Source organism: Python bivittatus, unplaced genomic scaffold (assembly GCF_059951505.1).
Source record: "Python bivittatus isolate LINGU-HERP-01145 unplaced genomic scaffold, Pbiv_v1 ctg000240_np1212, whole genome shotgun sequence".
In the NCBI taxonomy this organism is placed as follows: domain Eukaryota; kingdom Metazoa; phylum Chordata; class Lepidosauria; order Squamata; family Pythonidae; genus Python; species Python bivittatus.
In genome coordinates, this window is record NW_028277051.1 from 1,601,998 (window position 1) to 1,620,244 (window position 18,247).

Genomic DNA, 18,247 nt, shown 5'->3' on the forward strand with positions numbered 1-18,247 from the left:
TGCATGAGAGGCGCAACCATTCGACCTCCAGAGCAGCGTAAGGCTCCTTCTGGCTAATGACACCAACTGGGGGCCGCAGAAATGCCTCCGGAGGACGATGGAGCCCTCCCTGTTCTCTAAAGGGGTGTCAGGGCAGTTCTGGTGCTCTGACTTCCTTTCTTGAGAATGGGCTTGCATTGCATTATGGAAAGCCAGTCCTTGAATCAAACTCTACTCCTGGCAACTACGTGGGTAGGCTGGTGAGGTTTTCTTGGCCACAGAAAGTGGAAGGGATCTGGGACGTCATTTTGATTTCCCACTCTAGTCTATGGCCTTGTATTCTCTGGTTTGACCCGAGGCAAGGTTGGGTGCTGCCACCTCCTGAGAAAGTGTGTGTAGAACCTCTAAATAACCTATTCCTGTGCAAGCAAGTGGGTAAAAGGAAGACGTTTACAACTGTTGTTACTAGCTGTAATATTTCTACCAAGGGTGCAGTTCATAGGGAGCTGTTGGCTGGGTCCCGTTGACCAAGGACGCAGCCAGGAAAGATCTCTGTCCGTTGGGCTGCTAAGCCTTAGCCTGCTGCTTGCTTGCTTGCTTATTTATTTATTTATTTATTTAAAAGAGTTGCATGGGCTGCCCATCTTATGTGTCACCACTCTGGGCAGCTTACAAAACAATAATAAAAACCAAAGTCTTAATTTGTCATTGGATCTGGACAGAGGCCCACAGGATGGCAATAGCCATATTTTCCATTTAGATCTTTCAGCCTAATTTTAGGAGTAGCAGAAGGGAAAATTGCTCAATCTCAGTTTACTTTGGTGTTCATAAAAGAGATAACTGTTCTTACTGCCGGCCAGAGGCATTAGAGGAGGGTTTAATAGTGTATGCAGGGGATAATTTTAATCTCTGCTGCCTGCCCTCTCCGGATTTGTACGTAACCTCATGGAACATGAGGGGGGGGCGGGGGGAAAGGACCCTAGAGCGTGACATTTGCTCCTGCTCATACATTACTCTGAGAGTAAGTTTCCTCCTTGGAGATGTAGCCATGGTTGCTTTGCTTGCAGCTACCCCCCGTGGGCAGGGCGCTTCGCGTTGCTAACTTCCTGAGTCTGATCTTCCCAAGAAGATGGTTCATCAGACAGAGCAAGACTTCTAGAAACTTGCTTGGCCCATCCAGGGTGACCAGTGCCAGTGACCTTGGTAGTCAACCCCCCCCCCCCGCCCCAAAGAAACCAAAGCTCGGAGAAGCTGTAATGATATTGGTTTGGGTTTTCCTTAAAACGTTAAGTCTGACTAGATATTGTGGCTGGATATTGTTACAGTCCTCTCAGAAGATACTCTCATGGCAGCCAGCAAGCTTCTAGATGTAGAAGGTGAGTTGCTTCCTGAGAGCGCTCATAGACTGCAGCAGGACGTTGCAAGTGCTTGCAAAAATAGCCATATTTGCATGCAGCATAACTCCAGATTCTCGAGAATCCTGGCTCTGTGTGTACAGCAGTGTTTTTCAAACTTGGCAACTTTAAAATGTGTGGACTTCAACTCCCAGAATTCCCCAGCCAGCAATGTGAAAAATACTGCTGTATAGCCTTTTGCCTTCCTCTTAACTCTTCCTCCTACCAGTGGGAGCTGTTGTGATTAAACACAACCCCAAAGCTTAGCATATCCTTTGAACTGGAGCTCCAGACTTGTTGCTCACTTCACAAGCCAGAATTGCAATGAGAGTCTGTTCCTGGTTTTTGATTCTAAGGCTGTTGGGGAATGACAGCTTGCACGATGTCTTGCTTTTTAGAAGATCCTCAGCTTTCAAATGCTGTTCAGTCTAGTGCTTCCATTGCAGTGTGTACAAGTAGAATGAAAGGTTGTGTGTACAAATGCCCAACTCATGACCAGGAAGTAAGATTCTTGGGAATGTGAGCTTATTGTTGTATGCAAACATGAGCCATTCTCTGTGGTTATAGTATTTGACATGCATGCTAAATTCTTGATTGTATTTCTTTTCCGTGGTCTTAGGGGCTACTCCACAGAATGGGTTGTGTATCTCTTTGGCCATTAGATGGCAGGCTTTATTTCTGAGTCCTTGGAAGAGCACCACACCCCTTGTTGTGGTCAGTCGGCTAGAAGGGCCTGACTGCTTTTCTCTCTTAAAGGTGTATGACAGTAAGGTTAATCAAGAAATCTTTATCGTGACGTCAGAAAATGTTCTTCAGTGCTGCTTATGCTCTGATACGATAATGCAGTGCAATCTTATGATGGGTTTAAATGCTTGTACATTGAACAAACAGACAAATAAAAGAGAAATAAACAGCAGTGTTCCTTTAGAACAAGCATTCTCATTTCAGTTTATAAAAATGGATTAAAATATATTACTGAAGTTAACATTCAAATTATCATTTGCAAACCTAGTATAGGATTCCTTTTGTTGGTGTAACTGACTTTGATATTTGGTGGAATATGATAGAAAAACTAGATTTTTAAAAAGTAGAACAGATTTTTTTAACTGGCTACCCTCAGGACATTTTGGACCAAAATTCCCATGATTCATCGCCAGCAAGGTTAGTTGGTTTCCTGGTTGGGAAATACAGGAATAGTAGATGAAAACTTCTGGTAGATAGCAATCATTTTTAAGAGCCAATCCAAATTTGTTGACTCTATATCTGAAATCATGAGGGGCAAGTACTGAAAACCACTCTTTATATTTAAATGAAAAAACCAAACACCTGTTTCTTCTTTTGTCAACTGAACATCCTATAATTGGCCAGGTTCTCTTTGAAGACTTCTCTAGAAGGATAACTCTCCTCTTCATGTGGCAGCCTGTTCCACTAGTTGGCAGCTCATACAGTCACAGAGTTCCTCCTGGTGTCTAGCCTGAAGCTCCTGCCTTGAGGCTTTCACCCCCTGGTCCTGTCCTCTGGGGCAGCAAAGAATGAGCCCACCGCCTCCTCTGTGCAACAGCCCTTCAGATATTTGAACGCTGATATCTCTCTCCTCTGTCATCTCTTTGCAGGCCAAACATACCCAAAGCATTTAAATGTTCCTCATACGGCTTCCTTTCTCTTCATTATGTTGGTAGCCCTCCCTCTCTGAATTTGCTCCAATTTGGCACTGTCCTTTTTGAATTATGGAGCCCAGAACTGGACGCAGGACTCCAAATGGGGTCTGACTGGAGCAGAATAGAGGGGGATGATTACTGTAAGCTCCAAAGAAAGCCTTGGGCTTTTTTTGTAGCTGTGCCCCACTAGTGGCTCATATTTACCTTGTGACTGACTAGGAAACCCTAGGAGTCACACGCACTGCAGTCAAGCCAGATACCCCCCATCTAATACTTATATCCTACTTTTTTTTAACCTGGATACAGAACTGGACATTTTCCCCTGTTCATTCCCACCTTATTTGTTTCTCCCCTCTGCTCAAGCCCGTCTTGATCTTTTTGAATCTCCTCTGTTTCTTCTAAAGTATTAGCTATCCCTCTCAGCTTTGGATTGTCTGCAACTTTATGAGCATCCCTTCACTTCCATCCTCCAAGTTGTTGATAAAAGGATTGAACATTGCTCTTTTAAACAGGTGCAGAGGAGCTGTGACTCCATGTGCACGCCTGTGATGTAGTAAATGCTTAGGGATGCTGGCTGGAAAAAAGCAAGAACCCCCCTCTAGCTGCTGTTTTCCGCCAACTGATCCTCAGAGATGCCTGGAGATAATACATAACCATTGTGATGCTGGCTAACTCTGGAAGGTAATTTCTTTGGGTGGAATCAAATTTTAGGTGAACATCTTCTCTAGAACCCCTTTGTGTTCCCTTGAAATGTGCTGCAGGCATTTGGAGAGCAACTCAGGGCACAGGGCATCTGAAAGCTGCCAGGAATGTCTCCCCCCATGCAGGGGTGCCTGCCTTCCAGTTCCATGAGTGGGAGTTGCTTCCACAAGGGGAAACTCTCCATCAGATTCTGCCACTGGCATTCTGAAGGCATCTCAGTCTTAGTCCTAGACTTGGTAGTGGATATAGGCAGAACTGCTGCATGTTCTGTTTCCTAGACAGCCTGCTTACGCTCCAGGATGGGGACCTTGGTCGGAGGCGTTGCAAGATTTGCTCTCTCACGTCTTGGTTGCCACTCCTTCCATACTTTTTCTTTTGTATTATGTTTCTGTCTCTTGTGTCAACAATGGACTGAAAGTACTAAAAGCATTAAATTATAACATGGTTAAGTGTTCCTCAGGAGCACTGAACAATGCAACACCTACTTCTGACTTCTGAGCTGGTCTGGAATTAGGGGAATTACAAATCCAGCACATTTGGAGACATCAGCTTGGGGAAGTTAGAATGATGTATCCCTTACTAAGTTCAGTTCATGTAGAATATCCACCTTTTGATGATCTGGTTTAACACCACAAGCAAAACTGAGCTACAGGAGGAAACATGAGGAACATACGTAAGGAGGCATCAGCAATTGCCTTCTTCTCCTTCAGCCCTAGCAACTTCAGATCACAACAAACCACCCTAGATGGAAGGTCTGTCTGAAAAAGGGGTGTTATGGTTCCCAGTTGATCATAAAGAAGGTCTGGACTTTCCTGGAAAATAGAATAGAAGAAGGAAAGAAGCTAATTTCAGTACTCCATTTTCTAGAAGGCTATCTGCCTAGGGGAACTAGCCCCAATCCATTGCAGAACTTCTAGCAGCCTTGAAGTAGTGCCAAGTACGTTATGTTGGAAAGGTGATTTTTATTCTTCACTCTGCAGTCAGGAGGTTAATTATTTCTGAATGGCTTCTGACGTTATCTTGTTTGTTATCCAAGTGAAGGCATACATGAAGATATTGGATAGAGCTAAAGGACTTAGTATTTGGTCAGATTTGACTGCACTATTTCTACAATTCTGATTTTATTGCTATAGAAACCGGAGCTGTTGAATCCTCTGATGGAGAATTCAGGGCAGTATGGGTGGTGATGATTAATTGCATAATCTGGTGAAGCTATAACTGATCTTAGAAGGCAGCGTTTCACAAAGTGTGGTCTGCAGTCCAGGACCGGTCCTGGTAAAATTAAAAATAAAAGGATACACAACCTTGCCAGCATTTTCCAGAAGAAAGCTGTCTCTTTCCCCTTTCCCCTCAGACCAGAGCCGAGGCCAGGGCGCTGGCAATCAGGCAACCCGAGGCTTAAAGACATCCACCTCTATTTTGCATATGCATAATGCAACAAAAAAATAGACCAAACTCTGGATATGCAAACCACCGATTGAGGGGAAATGATTTTTTATAAGTGTTTCCATTTTGGGGCTTCAGAAAGAGGTACTGAGGGAAAAAAAGCCCCCATTTATATAAAACTTGGGAAGCCCTGTTGTAAACCGTATTTTTTTTAGCATTATATGTGTTTCTATTGTTCTTTGTAGAGACAGGCAACCTATATTTACCTTTCACAAACTCAGATTGCTCGTTTATCTTGCCCAGTATGGTCTGTACCTTTATTGATTTATTTTTGCTCTTTTATTGAACCAACAAAAGATCAAGAAAACAAATTAAAATTAAAAAATGCAAATAATCCCAGAATAAATCCCAGGAGCAGAATGGGGGAAGGAAAAAAGTGTATGGTGGGAGGGGGGTGGAGGGGGGAGGAGAAAATCTTACATGATCTTAAGGAAAAAATATAAGCATTTTGTTGAATATTTCTTCTGGAATGATATTTGCACAGACAAAAATCTATTAGGGAAAACATGGTTGATAAAGCTAATAAATGGTGGTCTGAACAAATAGATCTTTCATGGTTTCATTGTTTTTCAGAACTCTTTGCTGTCAGAGCAGTTTCCCACACTTTTAAATACTGATGGTTCAGAGAAAGGTGTTATTTAGTTTTCCATTGCTTTGCTATAACAAACCTAGTGGCCAACAGGAATCAAATCTGTTCCTTATATTGCATCCATTTATATGCCTTAGGGAAAATTTATCTGGCCTAGCATCAGCTTAGCCATTCTCTCAGGCTGGAGACTTGTCAGAGGTATGCTCCTGGTTATTATTCTTAGCGGCCTGGGATTTTCTCCATAAAGCTGACCTCTGAATCCCCAAAAGTAAAGCTGGAGATCTCTGCTTACAGCTGCCATTAGATACAGCATGTACGCTGTCTGGCAATATCCAGGGTCTTTTTCCCCTAAGGAGCCTGTTGGGTCCAGTAAAGGCATTCTGTAAAAACAGCACTGGGCAGGCTGGCATAATTCCCCTACATCACCCCTGCAGGAATCTTTCCTTTGCTTCCACCTTCTGTAACGGGCTGCCTTTTCTTACCTCTGTTCCCTTGCAGTGATCCATGCTAGAGAAGCTTCATTCACACAGATGAGCCCCCCAGGGCTGACAAGGCACTTTAGGCCCAGATAGCTGGTTGACCACCTGCCCAGCAGAATGCCGTCCACCAGCCGTGCGGGCAGCCTGAAGGACCCAGAAATCGCCGAGCTCTTTTTCAAAGAAGACCCAGAGAAGCTCTTCACAGACCTCCGAGAGATCGGCCATGGGAGTTTTGGAGCTGTTTATTTTGTAAGAAGTCTTGGGTGGTTTCTGCAAGGGCACATGAAAAAGAATGAACCCCCGGTTTGGAGTTGGCACCTCCAAAGTACTGTTTCCCCCAGGCTGGAGCAGAAAGAAGGCCTTTGTTCTATGCCAGTGTTTTTCAACCTTGGCCGCTTGAAGATGTATGGACTTAAAGCAGCCAAGGTTGACAAACACTATTCCAAGCTTAGGATATGCCCCCTCAATCCCCTCTTTCTCTCTCTAATGGTGCTGCCCAGGTTGAGCTGGAATCTTGGTCTGTAATCCAGAGCAGTCATTTACAACCTAGCAAGAGGCAAAACCTTTTCTCTGATCCTTCTTGATAGAAATTTGGGTTGGTGAGACATGCTGGTCTCATTTATGGGGGAGTCTTCTTCCCAGTACCTGCTCTGTGTGTGTGTGTGTGTGTGTGTGTGTGTATAATTTGAAATACATTGATCCTAACTTTCTGTGTAAAAAGCTCTCGGGGGGCTCAAGAGTGAAGACCACGTGGAGAGGTTAGAAGCCTGAGGCGGAGCCTGTTCCGCCTTTAAGGGAGGAACAGGGAATGTGGCAGGTAGCAGGCACTTCCACATTTCAGAGGCTACCCCCGAGAAGGACCCCCCCACACACACAGGCCTTGTTTATTTATTTGGCAAGATATATATATGGCCCCAAACTAAATGACTTCGGTTGGTGTGCAGAAATGCCATATGTAATCAAGCCTGTTCAAAACCATACAATATTACTAAATCACTGGCTGCTAAATAAGCCACAATAAGTGGTTGGGGTTTTTTTTTTCCCTTTCCTACTGGCTGTGAATTGCTTGGTTTTGGCTTAGCGTGTTGGATATACTCAACCAGTCATAACCCATTCAGCAACCATGGTGATGTACGATGGCTCTTGCCTATATTAAGTTTCAGTTTGTTCATCCTCACCTATCAGCCCTGAGACACTTGTTCAGAAATTCTCCTGATCCCCCTGGGATCAGTAGAGGGAAATGTGAGGCGGGTGTATGCAATTAGCATACTGATGATGCTTGAGTGGGCGACTTGCAACTGTCACGCTCACAACCTAGGATAATACAGAATGCTAAGCAAAAACCAAACAAATCACTTTATGGCTTGGTGTTTTGTGAGTCTAGTTTTTGTGGCTCTAACTGATGGGCTACAGCTTAGTATGATGTGCAAACCCAGCCAATTAAGTTTTATTCAGTAAACCATAGTAAAACTATGGCTTAGCAGCTTGTGTGAGCACTGTCATATACATACTTAGGGCCTCACGAGGATATTGTGTCCAGCATTATCACCAAAGAGCCTCAGTTTGAGAAGATGTAACAGCTAACCATCTGAGCCAACCCAAATGAAATTATCCCAAAGGGCACTGTCATGAACCTTGTCGCGAAGAGGTCTAGGAGAACCAGCAGGGACGTGTACCCCCCTTCCGTTCTTAGGGTAAATCAGAGCCACTGAGGCCACCTCTGCCAAGCCCTGACTGAAAACCAGATTGAAATTGGGTTAAATTCTTGGTCCTCTGCCTTCAAGAGAGCACACACACACACACACACTCACATACACACACACACACAGACAGGGAATCAAATTGCCAAACTATTTATTGCCATATCAGCCGTCGATCTGAGAGTGGGATGCAGTCAGTGAAACAGTTAATTTGGAGAGCTCAGATGTTCAGCTGAATTGCCAGGTCTTCACCTGGTGCCCGAGTAAAGCCAACATTGGCCAGACCCTGATCTCCATGGTACAGGGCGTTCCGTCATGGTGCAATGGGACATGAAAGCATTTCAGTAGACCTTAATACCTGGTCAGGGGGAGGGATGAACTCAGATAGCATGGTCTCAAAGCAGTTATTGCTTAGGATGACGTTGCCAATACCCTGTACTCAAAACTGGAAGCTTTTTAGCAGCCAAGGCAATGTAAAATCAGCCAAATATGTCTTCTGCTTGATTGTCGGGAAGCATCTAGCTGTGGTACTCTGTGCTAGTTGCAGCCTCTGTCTTCCCAGCCCTTCCCTACATACAATGCCTTCCAGTGCTCTTTTCCAGCAAAGATGAATGCATAGATGAATGCAGCCAGCTCAAGCCATGGGGTGTTAACGACAGACAGTGGGGAGGGGCTCCTTGTGATCCACCTCCCACAGGTCCGCATCCAACAGAGCTTTGCTTTGCTGCTGGTGTCCCTTGAATTGTGAGCTTGTCGTTGAAGCTCTTGGTACTTGGCTCCAGCGTCCTCTTCTCGGAGGAGGAACGCTACCCTTGAACAATAGCAGACCTAACAAAAGCATGTCATTGTGTGAAAGTGGAGATGACTGCAAAGCCACATACTGGCATCCATTGTCAGTGTGGCATCGTGGAATGCAGCTGGAAGTTGTATGATTTCCTGCAAACGTCATGCACCTGCTGACTGTCAGCACAGTATGAGACTCTGGAGAAGGCAGTGCAAGCTCCTGATGGCACAACCTGGACTCTGTGGCAGGTTGAGAAGGCCAAGGGCAAATCAGGATTTGTATGTCTTCCTTTAGGTGGACCCCTTGAACAATAAGCAGAAAGAACTGGAGAACTAGTTTCTCTCTCAGGGTTGGTTCCACGCAGAATCAGTTCAGATTCATAATTCAGCCTCTACCTTCACGGCCTCCAGCTGCCAGAACTTGCAACCAAAGTCAGTAGAGTTGTAGCCCAACCCATTAGAGGGCCCCAGGTTGGGGGAGGACCTCCTAATTGCTCAAAATGTAGAAGATGCCAGCTGTAAAAGTGGCATCTGGTAAGGTGGCCACCAGCAGTTTCAGTGCCTGAGAGAACCATTACGTTAGCATAATTCAGATGTCCCTGAGGGCATCAAGAGAATGGCCAAGGAGGAGATGTTAACTCTTGAAGCAGGAGGAAAAAGCCAGGAGCTTAAACTCTGGAGCATAGGCTTACACCTTCCCTGCAGAGGAAAGCCATCTGTTGTGTTTAAGGCCTCATTCTGGTTTGCGTAGGGATTCTGATCTAACCATATTGTGTTCAGGAAGCTTCTGCCAAGATAAGCCAGTTGTCGGGTGGGAGGGTCTGGAGATCTTCCTGGTGTGGAGCTTGTCCACCACCTGGGCTAACTGCTGCCTTTTTGGCCACTGGCCCAACCTTCGCCCTGACCTTGGGAGGCTTCTGGGGAAGAGCAGGGGGCTCTGTGGCTCTTGGGAATGATCAGGCAGATCAGAAGAAAGGGCCGTATTGAGTGCTAAAAACAAGCAGCTCTCCTCACTCCTCGCTCCCCCCCATGCATGATGTTGCCTAGCCATTACATCATGTTGGCGCGCCAAGTAAGACTGCATGGCGTCTGCCAAGGCTGCAGCTTCTTGCCCCCAGCCTGCAGTGAGAATGTCTTGCATTCTGCTCCCGGCTGGTTACTGGCCAAGCCCTTTCCCTCAGCCTCGGGGGTACAAACTTCTTTGTGGTGTTCTCAGTTCAGGGGTCCTGCTTAATGCCACAGAAAAGCCCCCCACTGCCCGCGTGGCCTCCTGGGACTGTTGCAGCAGTGTCTGCATAGCACAGAGGACTTGCAGAAATGTTGTTGCCCCACTTGGGCCCTGGTAGAGGTGGCAACCCAAGGGTTCCCCAGAAGCCTTTTCAGGGTGCGGGAAGGGGCCCCTGACCTCCTTGGGTTGGCAGCTGGCCTTCCAGCAGGTCCTCTCCTCCCTGACATCCCGGTCACACTGGGGCTCTGTTCTCCTCCTGTCGACCTTTATCCGGGGAGGTTTTCAGTGAGTGGAGCTTTTGAAAAAGGCTTGTGTTTGATGTTGCAGGCACGGGATGTGCGCACCAACGAGGTGGTGGCCATCAAGAAGATGTCTTACAGTGGGAAGCAATCAAATGAGGTAGGTGGATCCTTTGGCGCCCAGCGCCTTCTGAACTGTTGTTGGTCGGATCCTGCAGCTGCGGACTCGGATTCTCACTGCGTGCTCTGGGGAAAGAAATTTGCATGCAAGGTGAATTAAGATAATGGAAAATGTGACCTTAAAGCAGCTCATGAGCAAAAAAACCCCAAAAAACAAAGACGCCAGAAGATGGGAAGGAAGGCATTACGATACTGACAGTTATGAGACCTACAGCATGTGTAGTAAGTAGAATTCTGGGAGAGAATGAGGTACGGTGGAAAAGGTTATTTCCTTCAGCATTAGCCCACACTTCCCACCAGTCAGAGCCTTTAAAAAGACCCATTTCTTTAAACGTGTATCTGTGGTCTTTAAAAGTTATTTTTAAATGTACATTTACAATCATGAGGACTAGAAGGTTTTTTTTTTTTTTATGATTTACTGTTAATCTCTTGCATACTTTGCAGGAAAGCTAAATTCTGCTCTTTGGAGGCTGTAATCTGATCCAAGCAGAAAATGGGATTATGGTTTGAAACGTGCTGTGCAAAATGTTTTGGGGAATTCTACTGTGTCATTGCTGTTTCCTGTTGACCTGTGGCCGGATCTGATCGGTTGTTCAGAAAATAAAGCAGGATTGCTTGCTTTGTACAAAATAGCAATAATAATAATAATAATAATAATAATAGTAATAATAATAATAAAAAGAAAGCAAAGATAGTACCAGTAGTTATAGGCGCCTTGGGTGCGATCCCCAAACATCTGGAGCACCCCTGGAAGACCATCGGCACTGACCCAATCACCACCTGTCCATTGCAAAAGGCGGCTTTAGTTGGAAGCTGTTCCAAGTACGGCTGCGACGATGCCTTTAACACCATCGAACAACACCATCTGCCTATCCCAGGTCCTTGGGAAGGACTCAGGTAGATAAAAATGCCAGATCCAGCCTAAACATCTGGCTGACTGTGCGGCCAACCATAATAATAAAGAAGAAGCCTCATCTGCAACATTCAGACTGAACTGCTAGTTAACTTCCTCATTTCACTATCAACATTCCTCTGTGTGTGCAGCCTCACACACTTGAATATACGTCCTGGGCACGGATGGGAGCCATCCTGTACAACTGAATAAAAGGCGATTGGGCAGGGTTTGCACCCGACCCTTCACTCCGAACAAATTCACCCCAGAGAAGTTCCCAAAGATACAGTGAGGCACCAGGAGGCATGTGAGAGGCGCAGCAGATTAAGGCCAGTTTTGAATATGGCCGGCCAGTGACAACTAGCTTGGGAGTTAGGAAGGGTGCGTGTCTGGCTCTGCCTTTTTGGGGCGCCAGCTAAAGAGTCGTGGAGGCTTGCTTTGGGAAGGCCTGTAAAACCCAGCCCCTCCTAGCCAGTTCTGTAACAAGGATGGGGTGAGTGCTGGGGAGGGACCCAAGCTGTGCCACCAAGACCCATGACTTGTCACTATGCCCTCTTTTCTTTTTACCATCAAGTTCTTGTTTTCAGGGTAGGAAGTTAAAATGCTCGGGGAACAGGTAGAGCGTCCTCTTGCTCCTTAGCAGCAGCAGAGCCAGGCTGTAGGAGGGGAGGGAAGACACGTGGAAGCCAGGCTGAGCCGCCTGCAGGCTTTTCACGCGGGAGCTTCAAGGAAGAGCAGACTTCCGGAGCAGCCTTGCAACTTGCGGGAGCTCCTGGTCAGCCGCCCAGTCTTTTGGAGTGGGCAGCATAGTAAATCAAATAAATAAAACCTCTCTGGCTGCTGGTGTTGTAGAAGGAGAGCCGTGTTAGTCTACGGTGGCCAAAAACCTGGTGGCGCCTTTTCCAATTCACACACTTTATTCAGAGGCAGAGGCTTTTATGAGTGGCAGCTGCAGCTGAGAAAAGCTTCTGCCTTTGAATAAAATGTGAGAGTTGGAAAAGGCGCCAGGAGACTCCTCCTGATTTCCAGCTGCTGGTGAAGTGCTCTGCTCCTTTTGGGGCCTCTTGCCTGTGCTGTTTTGTGGCCCCAAGGAACGCTGGCCCCGGTCTTTCCAGAGCATGGAGACCGTAGACTTGGCAGAGGGGCCCCTGCTCTGTGCGCTGCTCTGTCTTTCTCCTCCTGGACCCCTTCTGTATTTTTCTTCACCATATGCTGATGAAAGTCTAATTGGTACCTGCTCCTCCTCTGCTGTTTTAATTACCACCGAGCTATAAATACTCTTTTCCTATGAATGGAGCACACAGGGCTTGTTTCAAAAATAGAGGTGCCTTGTTCTCAGCATGGGTGTGTGTTTTGAAAAACTTTCCTCATGGCAAGGGAGGGAGGTGGCTACTAGAGGGACAGCAGCCGGGGGTCTCCTTCCAGGTCTGTGCGGCCACTGCCTTCTCCTTTCTTCTTGCAGTGGGTGAGTGAGCAGAGGGAGGCTTGGGGTCCTCCCTGGATTCCCTTCCATCATCCATCCAAGTGGGGGCAGTGTGTCTCCTTAGTGAAGCTCCATGTTGCTGTCCTGGGGGCTTGCTGTAGGGTAGGGAAGGGGGATTGTTTCTTTCAGGCACCCCTTCTTTCTCCCCTCCCCCAAGAGACAGGCCAGGAGAGAAGAACTGCTCTTCCCAAGGGTCTGAACAGATGACCACGGGCGAAGGGCTTCAGAATGCCTCCACACACAGTGGCTGTTAACGACCAAAGGATCGAGCACTTGGATTGCAGAGTTAGAAGAAGAGGCAGTTTCACTAGAAATAAATATACTTTAAAATGAAATGGAGACATTAGAATTTTTGAAAAGCAAGTGATGGAGGGAAATACACATTTTCCAAGTACAAGTTTAAATTTGGAAGTAGATGACCCTGTAGATACATAGCTGAAGAAGAGGTCTTCCTTCCTACACACCAGCTCATTATTTGATTTCTGGTAACAGCCCTAAAATTCTGGGCAGAGAATTAGAATTAATTGGTCCTTAGTCGTCCACACGTACGGTTTCCTTGATTTGATCGCCTTGCTCTTTCTTTCCCCCCATCTTTAAAAGTGTTTTTCCCCCTTATAAAGCTTATCCTTTTTCTCTACTTACAGAAATGGCAGGATATCATTAAAGAAGTTAAGTTCCTCCAACGGATTAAGCATCCGAACAGTATAGAATACAAAGGCTGCTACCTGCGGGACCATACAGCATGGGTGAGTATGTGCCGGCTCTCTGTGGGGTGTGGCATCGTGCCAGTGCCTCCGTTTTCCCAGTTGCTGTCTTGAAATAACGTTTTTCTAGAAAACCTGTAAATGGGTTAGCAGAAACTGCTGGATTGTGAAGCCACCTGTTTTAATCCAGTGTCATTAGCTCAGGCCTTCACATTAAAGACTTAATTGTACGTTCTTTCCTAGAAATGTCCTCAGACTTTGTTCCCATTCTTCATGTGATATGCAGAACATCTGCTGAAGATGAAATCTCTCACCAGGAAATTGACACTTAAGGCAGAGAAGAGAAATACGTAACATAGAGTAGAGAGGCTGCCTGGTTTGTTTAAGATGAGTCCATTTTTGGCCAGGGTTTACTACTATATTTTTAAGTAAAAAGAAAGCAAGGTGTTAGGGGATCCTCCTAGCCACTGTGTGGCAGCCTAGGGTTTGCTCTGCATCAGTGTTTCTCAACCTCAGCAACTTTAAGCTGTGTGGACTTCAACTCCCAGAATTCCACAGTTGAAGTCCACAGAGCTTAAAGTTGGCTAGTTTGAAAAACATTGCTCTCTGAGGTGCCCCAAGAAACTGATGATATACCTTCACCCTGTTGTGGCTGCAGTCCTTGATTTGGCTTGGTAAGGAGTCCATTTCACAGAAATGGGTGAGATGTGCAATTGGGCTGGCCCTGAATGAACCTTCTGGACTATGGATTAAATCAGAGAGCCTCACAGTAAGGCTGCAGAACTTTCGGACTGTCCCTTGCCCTCTTAAACCAAAGGCTTTGGACATTTGATCTGTCCTAATACAGGTAGCCCTTGGGTTATGATGGCAATTGGATTGGGAATTTCTGTCGCTAAGTGATGCAGCCGTAAAGCATGACATTCCTTAGTGATGGCAGTCCCAGTTGCCGTGTAACCCCAGATCTGTATGGGTTGTTATGCGGGAAGAGGCAGGAGTCCCAGGCAAGGAGAGCGGGGGGTGTCTGCTGCGGGTGGGTGCTGTGGAGCATGGGCAGGCCAGCAGGGGCTTCAGGCACACGCACACTACAGAGTGCTGGCCAGCGGGGGGGTGCTATGGAGTACAAGATGCCTGGATTTCATACTCCATAGCGGGGCTCCTTGGGAGAAAAAGTGGCAGGAGCAACTTATGGAAGGTACTTGTGACCTTCCCTGCCGGCTTCCCCATTGACTTTGCTTGTGGGAAGCCAGCAGGGAAGGTCGCAAATGGCAATCACATGGCCACGACACACTGCAACTGCCATAAGTGTGAGCTGGTTGCCAAGCGCCCAAATTGCAATCATGTGACCGCAGGGGTGCTGTGCGACAGCCAGAACTTCGAGGACCAGTTGTAAGTACCACTCATTTAGTGCCGTCATAACTTTGAATGGTTGCTGAATGAGTGGTCATAACCCGAGGACTACCTGTACAAGGATTATTGATTTCTCTTGATTTTTAAATCCTAACTAGTACAGAAATGTCCTTGTTTTCTTGTAACAGACAGGAACCATTGGCAGAAAATCCAGATTGCAGGTCTGGGCCAGCGGTTCTGTTGGACAGCACACATCTGTGGTTGTGAAATCCCAACAGATGTAGAATTTGTCTGCAAGGACGCTAGTACTCATAATCCCACTCTAGCTGAGTGCTCCTTCCAGCAAGCAAGATAACAGGGAGCAGGCAATGCTTCTTGGGGCAAGCAGGTCCAGCTGTAGCTCACCATTTCTGTTAAAAAGGATCTTGCCCAGTCAGGATGAACGAGATCTCTCCACATGGTAGGAGCCAACTTCATATACCAAATTAAGGATAACGCACATTTAAACTCTGGGGAGCAAGTTTAGAAATTCAAAACAAATACATCTGTCAATATTTTAAATATCTGTCGTTATTTCACAGTCTGTCAAAAGGGTGAGGCCTGGACCTCACAAATCATCAGTTGCCACTAACGCTCTTCCTCAAGATTTTATAAGGCTTTATCTGGCATTTGAGATTCTTGGTTGTAGAGAAACAGCATTTGTATCTAGAAGAAGTTGGTGAAGGTGGGAGAAAGTTGGTGCTGAGAAAACTGGTAGCAAAGGCTCACTTTCTTCATTCACTGCTTGTAGTACCCTCTTAACAATTGGTTTCCTTTCTGTCTGCTGCAGCTTGTTATGGAATATTGTTTAGGATCAGCATCAGATTTACTAGAAGGTAAGTCCTTTTCATTTTTTTTTAATTAACCCTAATTCTCTTACTGTATGAAAAAGTTAGACTGGACAATATATTAGAGACCGTTTCTTAGACTCTGATAATAGTTAGGTGTCCGCATTGTGTTGTCATGTTTACTTAACTATGGCTTGTTGAATACACTGGATTCATACGTCTATAAACCATGGTTTGCAAGCCACAATGGCTAGGATGTCACAGCACACCAAGCTACAAAACAACCAACCCCATTAGCATGATGTGTGAATTCAGCTGGTTTATTTAACTTTTTTTGCCTATTACCAGGAACTTTTCTAACCAGGCACCTTTCCTACTGTTGAAAGAGTGTGTAACCTTCATTTGGTACCCCTCTTGATGGAGCGTTCAGCAAAATCAGCAGTGGGCATAAATCCACCCATTGGCTTCCTAAGAGATTGATTCCCCACCCAGAAGGTTCCCTGAACTTTCATTGGTGGCTTCTGCCTGGGCTGTGGGGTGGCTGGAGAGAGAAATCTTTGAGTGATAATTAGCAACAAGAAGGTCATCCCAGCTCCAGGGTGCTGACTTTCCAGATCCATCTCGCCTTCTCTCTGGCTGTCAGCTCTGTCACAGAGATTGTGCTTGGTTTGTCTGCCATGCCTGCTCTGCTAATTATGCCTCTCTTTCCTCAAGTTCATAAAAAGCCATTGCAAGAGGTGGAAATTGCTGCAATTACCCACGGTGCTCTCCAAGGGTTGGCATATTTGCATTCCCACAACCTGATCCATCGGTGAGTCCTTCCCTGTGTATCTCCAGTTGCATCCGCAGCTGCCTGGATTGGCTGCTCGTAGTATCTGTTGACCTTCTGAACCAGCGGTTTCTGCCTCTTTGTCGTGAGTTCTGTGTTTCTGTGTCATAAAGAACAGAGCTTGTAAGGTTGAACTGGCCCAGCAGGGCCAGCAGAGAGAGAGAGAGAGTCAGAGAGAGGCACGCCCAGATATAAATAAATTATATCTTACAAAGGAAAGACAGAATGTAGCACCATCACGGATTATGGGGATGCAAAAAAGTGCTGTGATTTTCAGAAATCACTTGATGAAACGAAGTTGAGTTTTTAGAAAAGCACCCGTTAGAGTGCAAGTTAATTAGTGGCATGCAGTGTTCACTGTAAAAGCTGTTGTATAGCAGTGGCTATTTTTTTTTAAATTCAAAATATTTCAACTACAAAATGCCCGGTTTCAAATGAGAACAGCTGCTATAGTCTTTTCCAAGGGTGCCAATACTATGTCACCCCTCCTGGATATGGTTCCAAATGTGAAACGGCTATTTTAAGCTACAGGGGTTGGAGCCATTTTGGAATGCACTTCTGCTAAGGTTTGAACTCTAAACAACCAGAAGGGAGTAATTTTAGTATCTTTAAAAAGTAAACAGAGCTGTTCTGTCGGCCCGATCCTGTGGCCTCACGGAAGGGTTGCCACGATGCCACCACCTTGCTGCTTGGTGGCCTCCTTTTGCCAGAGTGGCATGAAAGCAGGGTTGGCCCCTGGTCCTCTCAATGCAGAGAAGCTCTTTTCCACCCCCAGGCGGTTCAGTCCCTTAGAAGTGTTGGCATCACTGCAGGGCAGGACTGTTTTGGCACAAGTATTCTCTTTTTTTGCCTGTGGAGAAACCTGTGGCTCCCTTCCTTTTCCTCCCAGGGACATCAAGGCAGGAAACATTCTACTGACAGAACCGGGCCAGGTGAAGCTTGCTGATTTTGGATCTGCTTCCATTGCGTCGCCGGCCAATTCATTTGTGGGGACGCCATACTGGTAAGAAAGGGGTTCCTCTCGAGTTATAGCTCCAGACTGACTGAATTATGTTTGGCGGTTGATCATCTGTGTGGATTTCTGCACTTACAAGGGGGTGGAAAGGAGAGAATGTTAGCATCACGTAACTAACGTTGAGCCTCCTGGCTGTCTAGGGAAGATTCTGGGCTAGTCCTGTATTCCCCCTTGCCCACATGCTGTCCCCTTACTGTGTCCCAGAAGAGCCAGAGAAGATGAGCTCGGGACAAGCGCATGCAAGTGAAAGGACAATGCGCTGGCATTTTCCTCACCAGTCCTGAAGTGGCTTGTTCCGAAGTGGCTTGAAGCAGTACTAAGGAAGGAGACTCAGACAGGAGAAAGTCAGCAGGAGGCCTGCTGTATGCATTCTTGGCCCCCTCACATGTGTGGACTTCCTGCTCTGCCAGCCCCGAAGCCTTCTGCCCTGCACGTGAACATCATCGAGCCCCCATCCTAGCTCTTGGCTGCAGGCCCCTCATCTTGCTCATAGAAACTAGCTGGTCCTCATTTTGCTTCCTAGGATGGCCCCAGAAGTGATTCTAGCCATGGATGAAGGGCAGTACGATGGTAAAGTTGACGTGTGGTCTCTTGGGATAACATGCATTGAACTAGGTAAGCTCCGTAGGCCTTACTCGGTGCTCCCAGCAGAGGCTTCTGTTCTCCTTGCTCCTTTTCTGTCTGAACCAGTTTTACTTATTTAAAAGTTAGGCTTCCATCTTAGGTGAAGCTCCTGGTAGTTCCCCTGTCAGATTCAAACTTGCTGAGCTGCA

General features: G+C 46.3%; 1 protein-coding gene across 2 annotated transcripts in view; it reads left to right on the forward strand.

The window, feature by feature from the left end:
* Positions 1-18,247, forward strand: part of TAOK1 (TAO kinase 1) — a 56,986-nt gene that overhangs the window by 20,966 nt on the left and 17,773 nt on the right. For both annotated transcript variants that reach the window (XM_088138731.1, XM_025169644.2), the window contains exons 2-8: positions 6,267-6,496; positions 10,286-10,357; positions 13,397-13,498; positions 15,633-15,678; positions 16,345-16,441; positions 17,349-17,462; positions 17,998-18,089. In XM_088138731.1, the coding sequence (XP_087994857.1) occupies positions 6,365-6,496; positions 10,286-10,357; positions 13,397-13,498; positions 15,633-15,678; positions 16,345-16,441; positions 17,349-17,462; positions 17,998-18,089 (655 nt within the window). In that variant the 5' untranslated portion in view covers positions 6,267-6,364. The remainder of the gene's footprint in view (positions 1-6,266; positions 6,497-10,285; positions 10,358-13,396; positions 13,499-15,632; positions 15,679-16,344; positions 16,442-17,348; positions 17,463-17,997; positions 18,090-18,247) is intronic.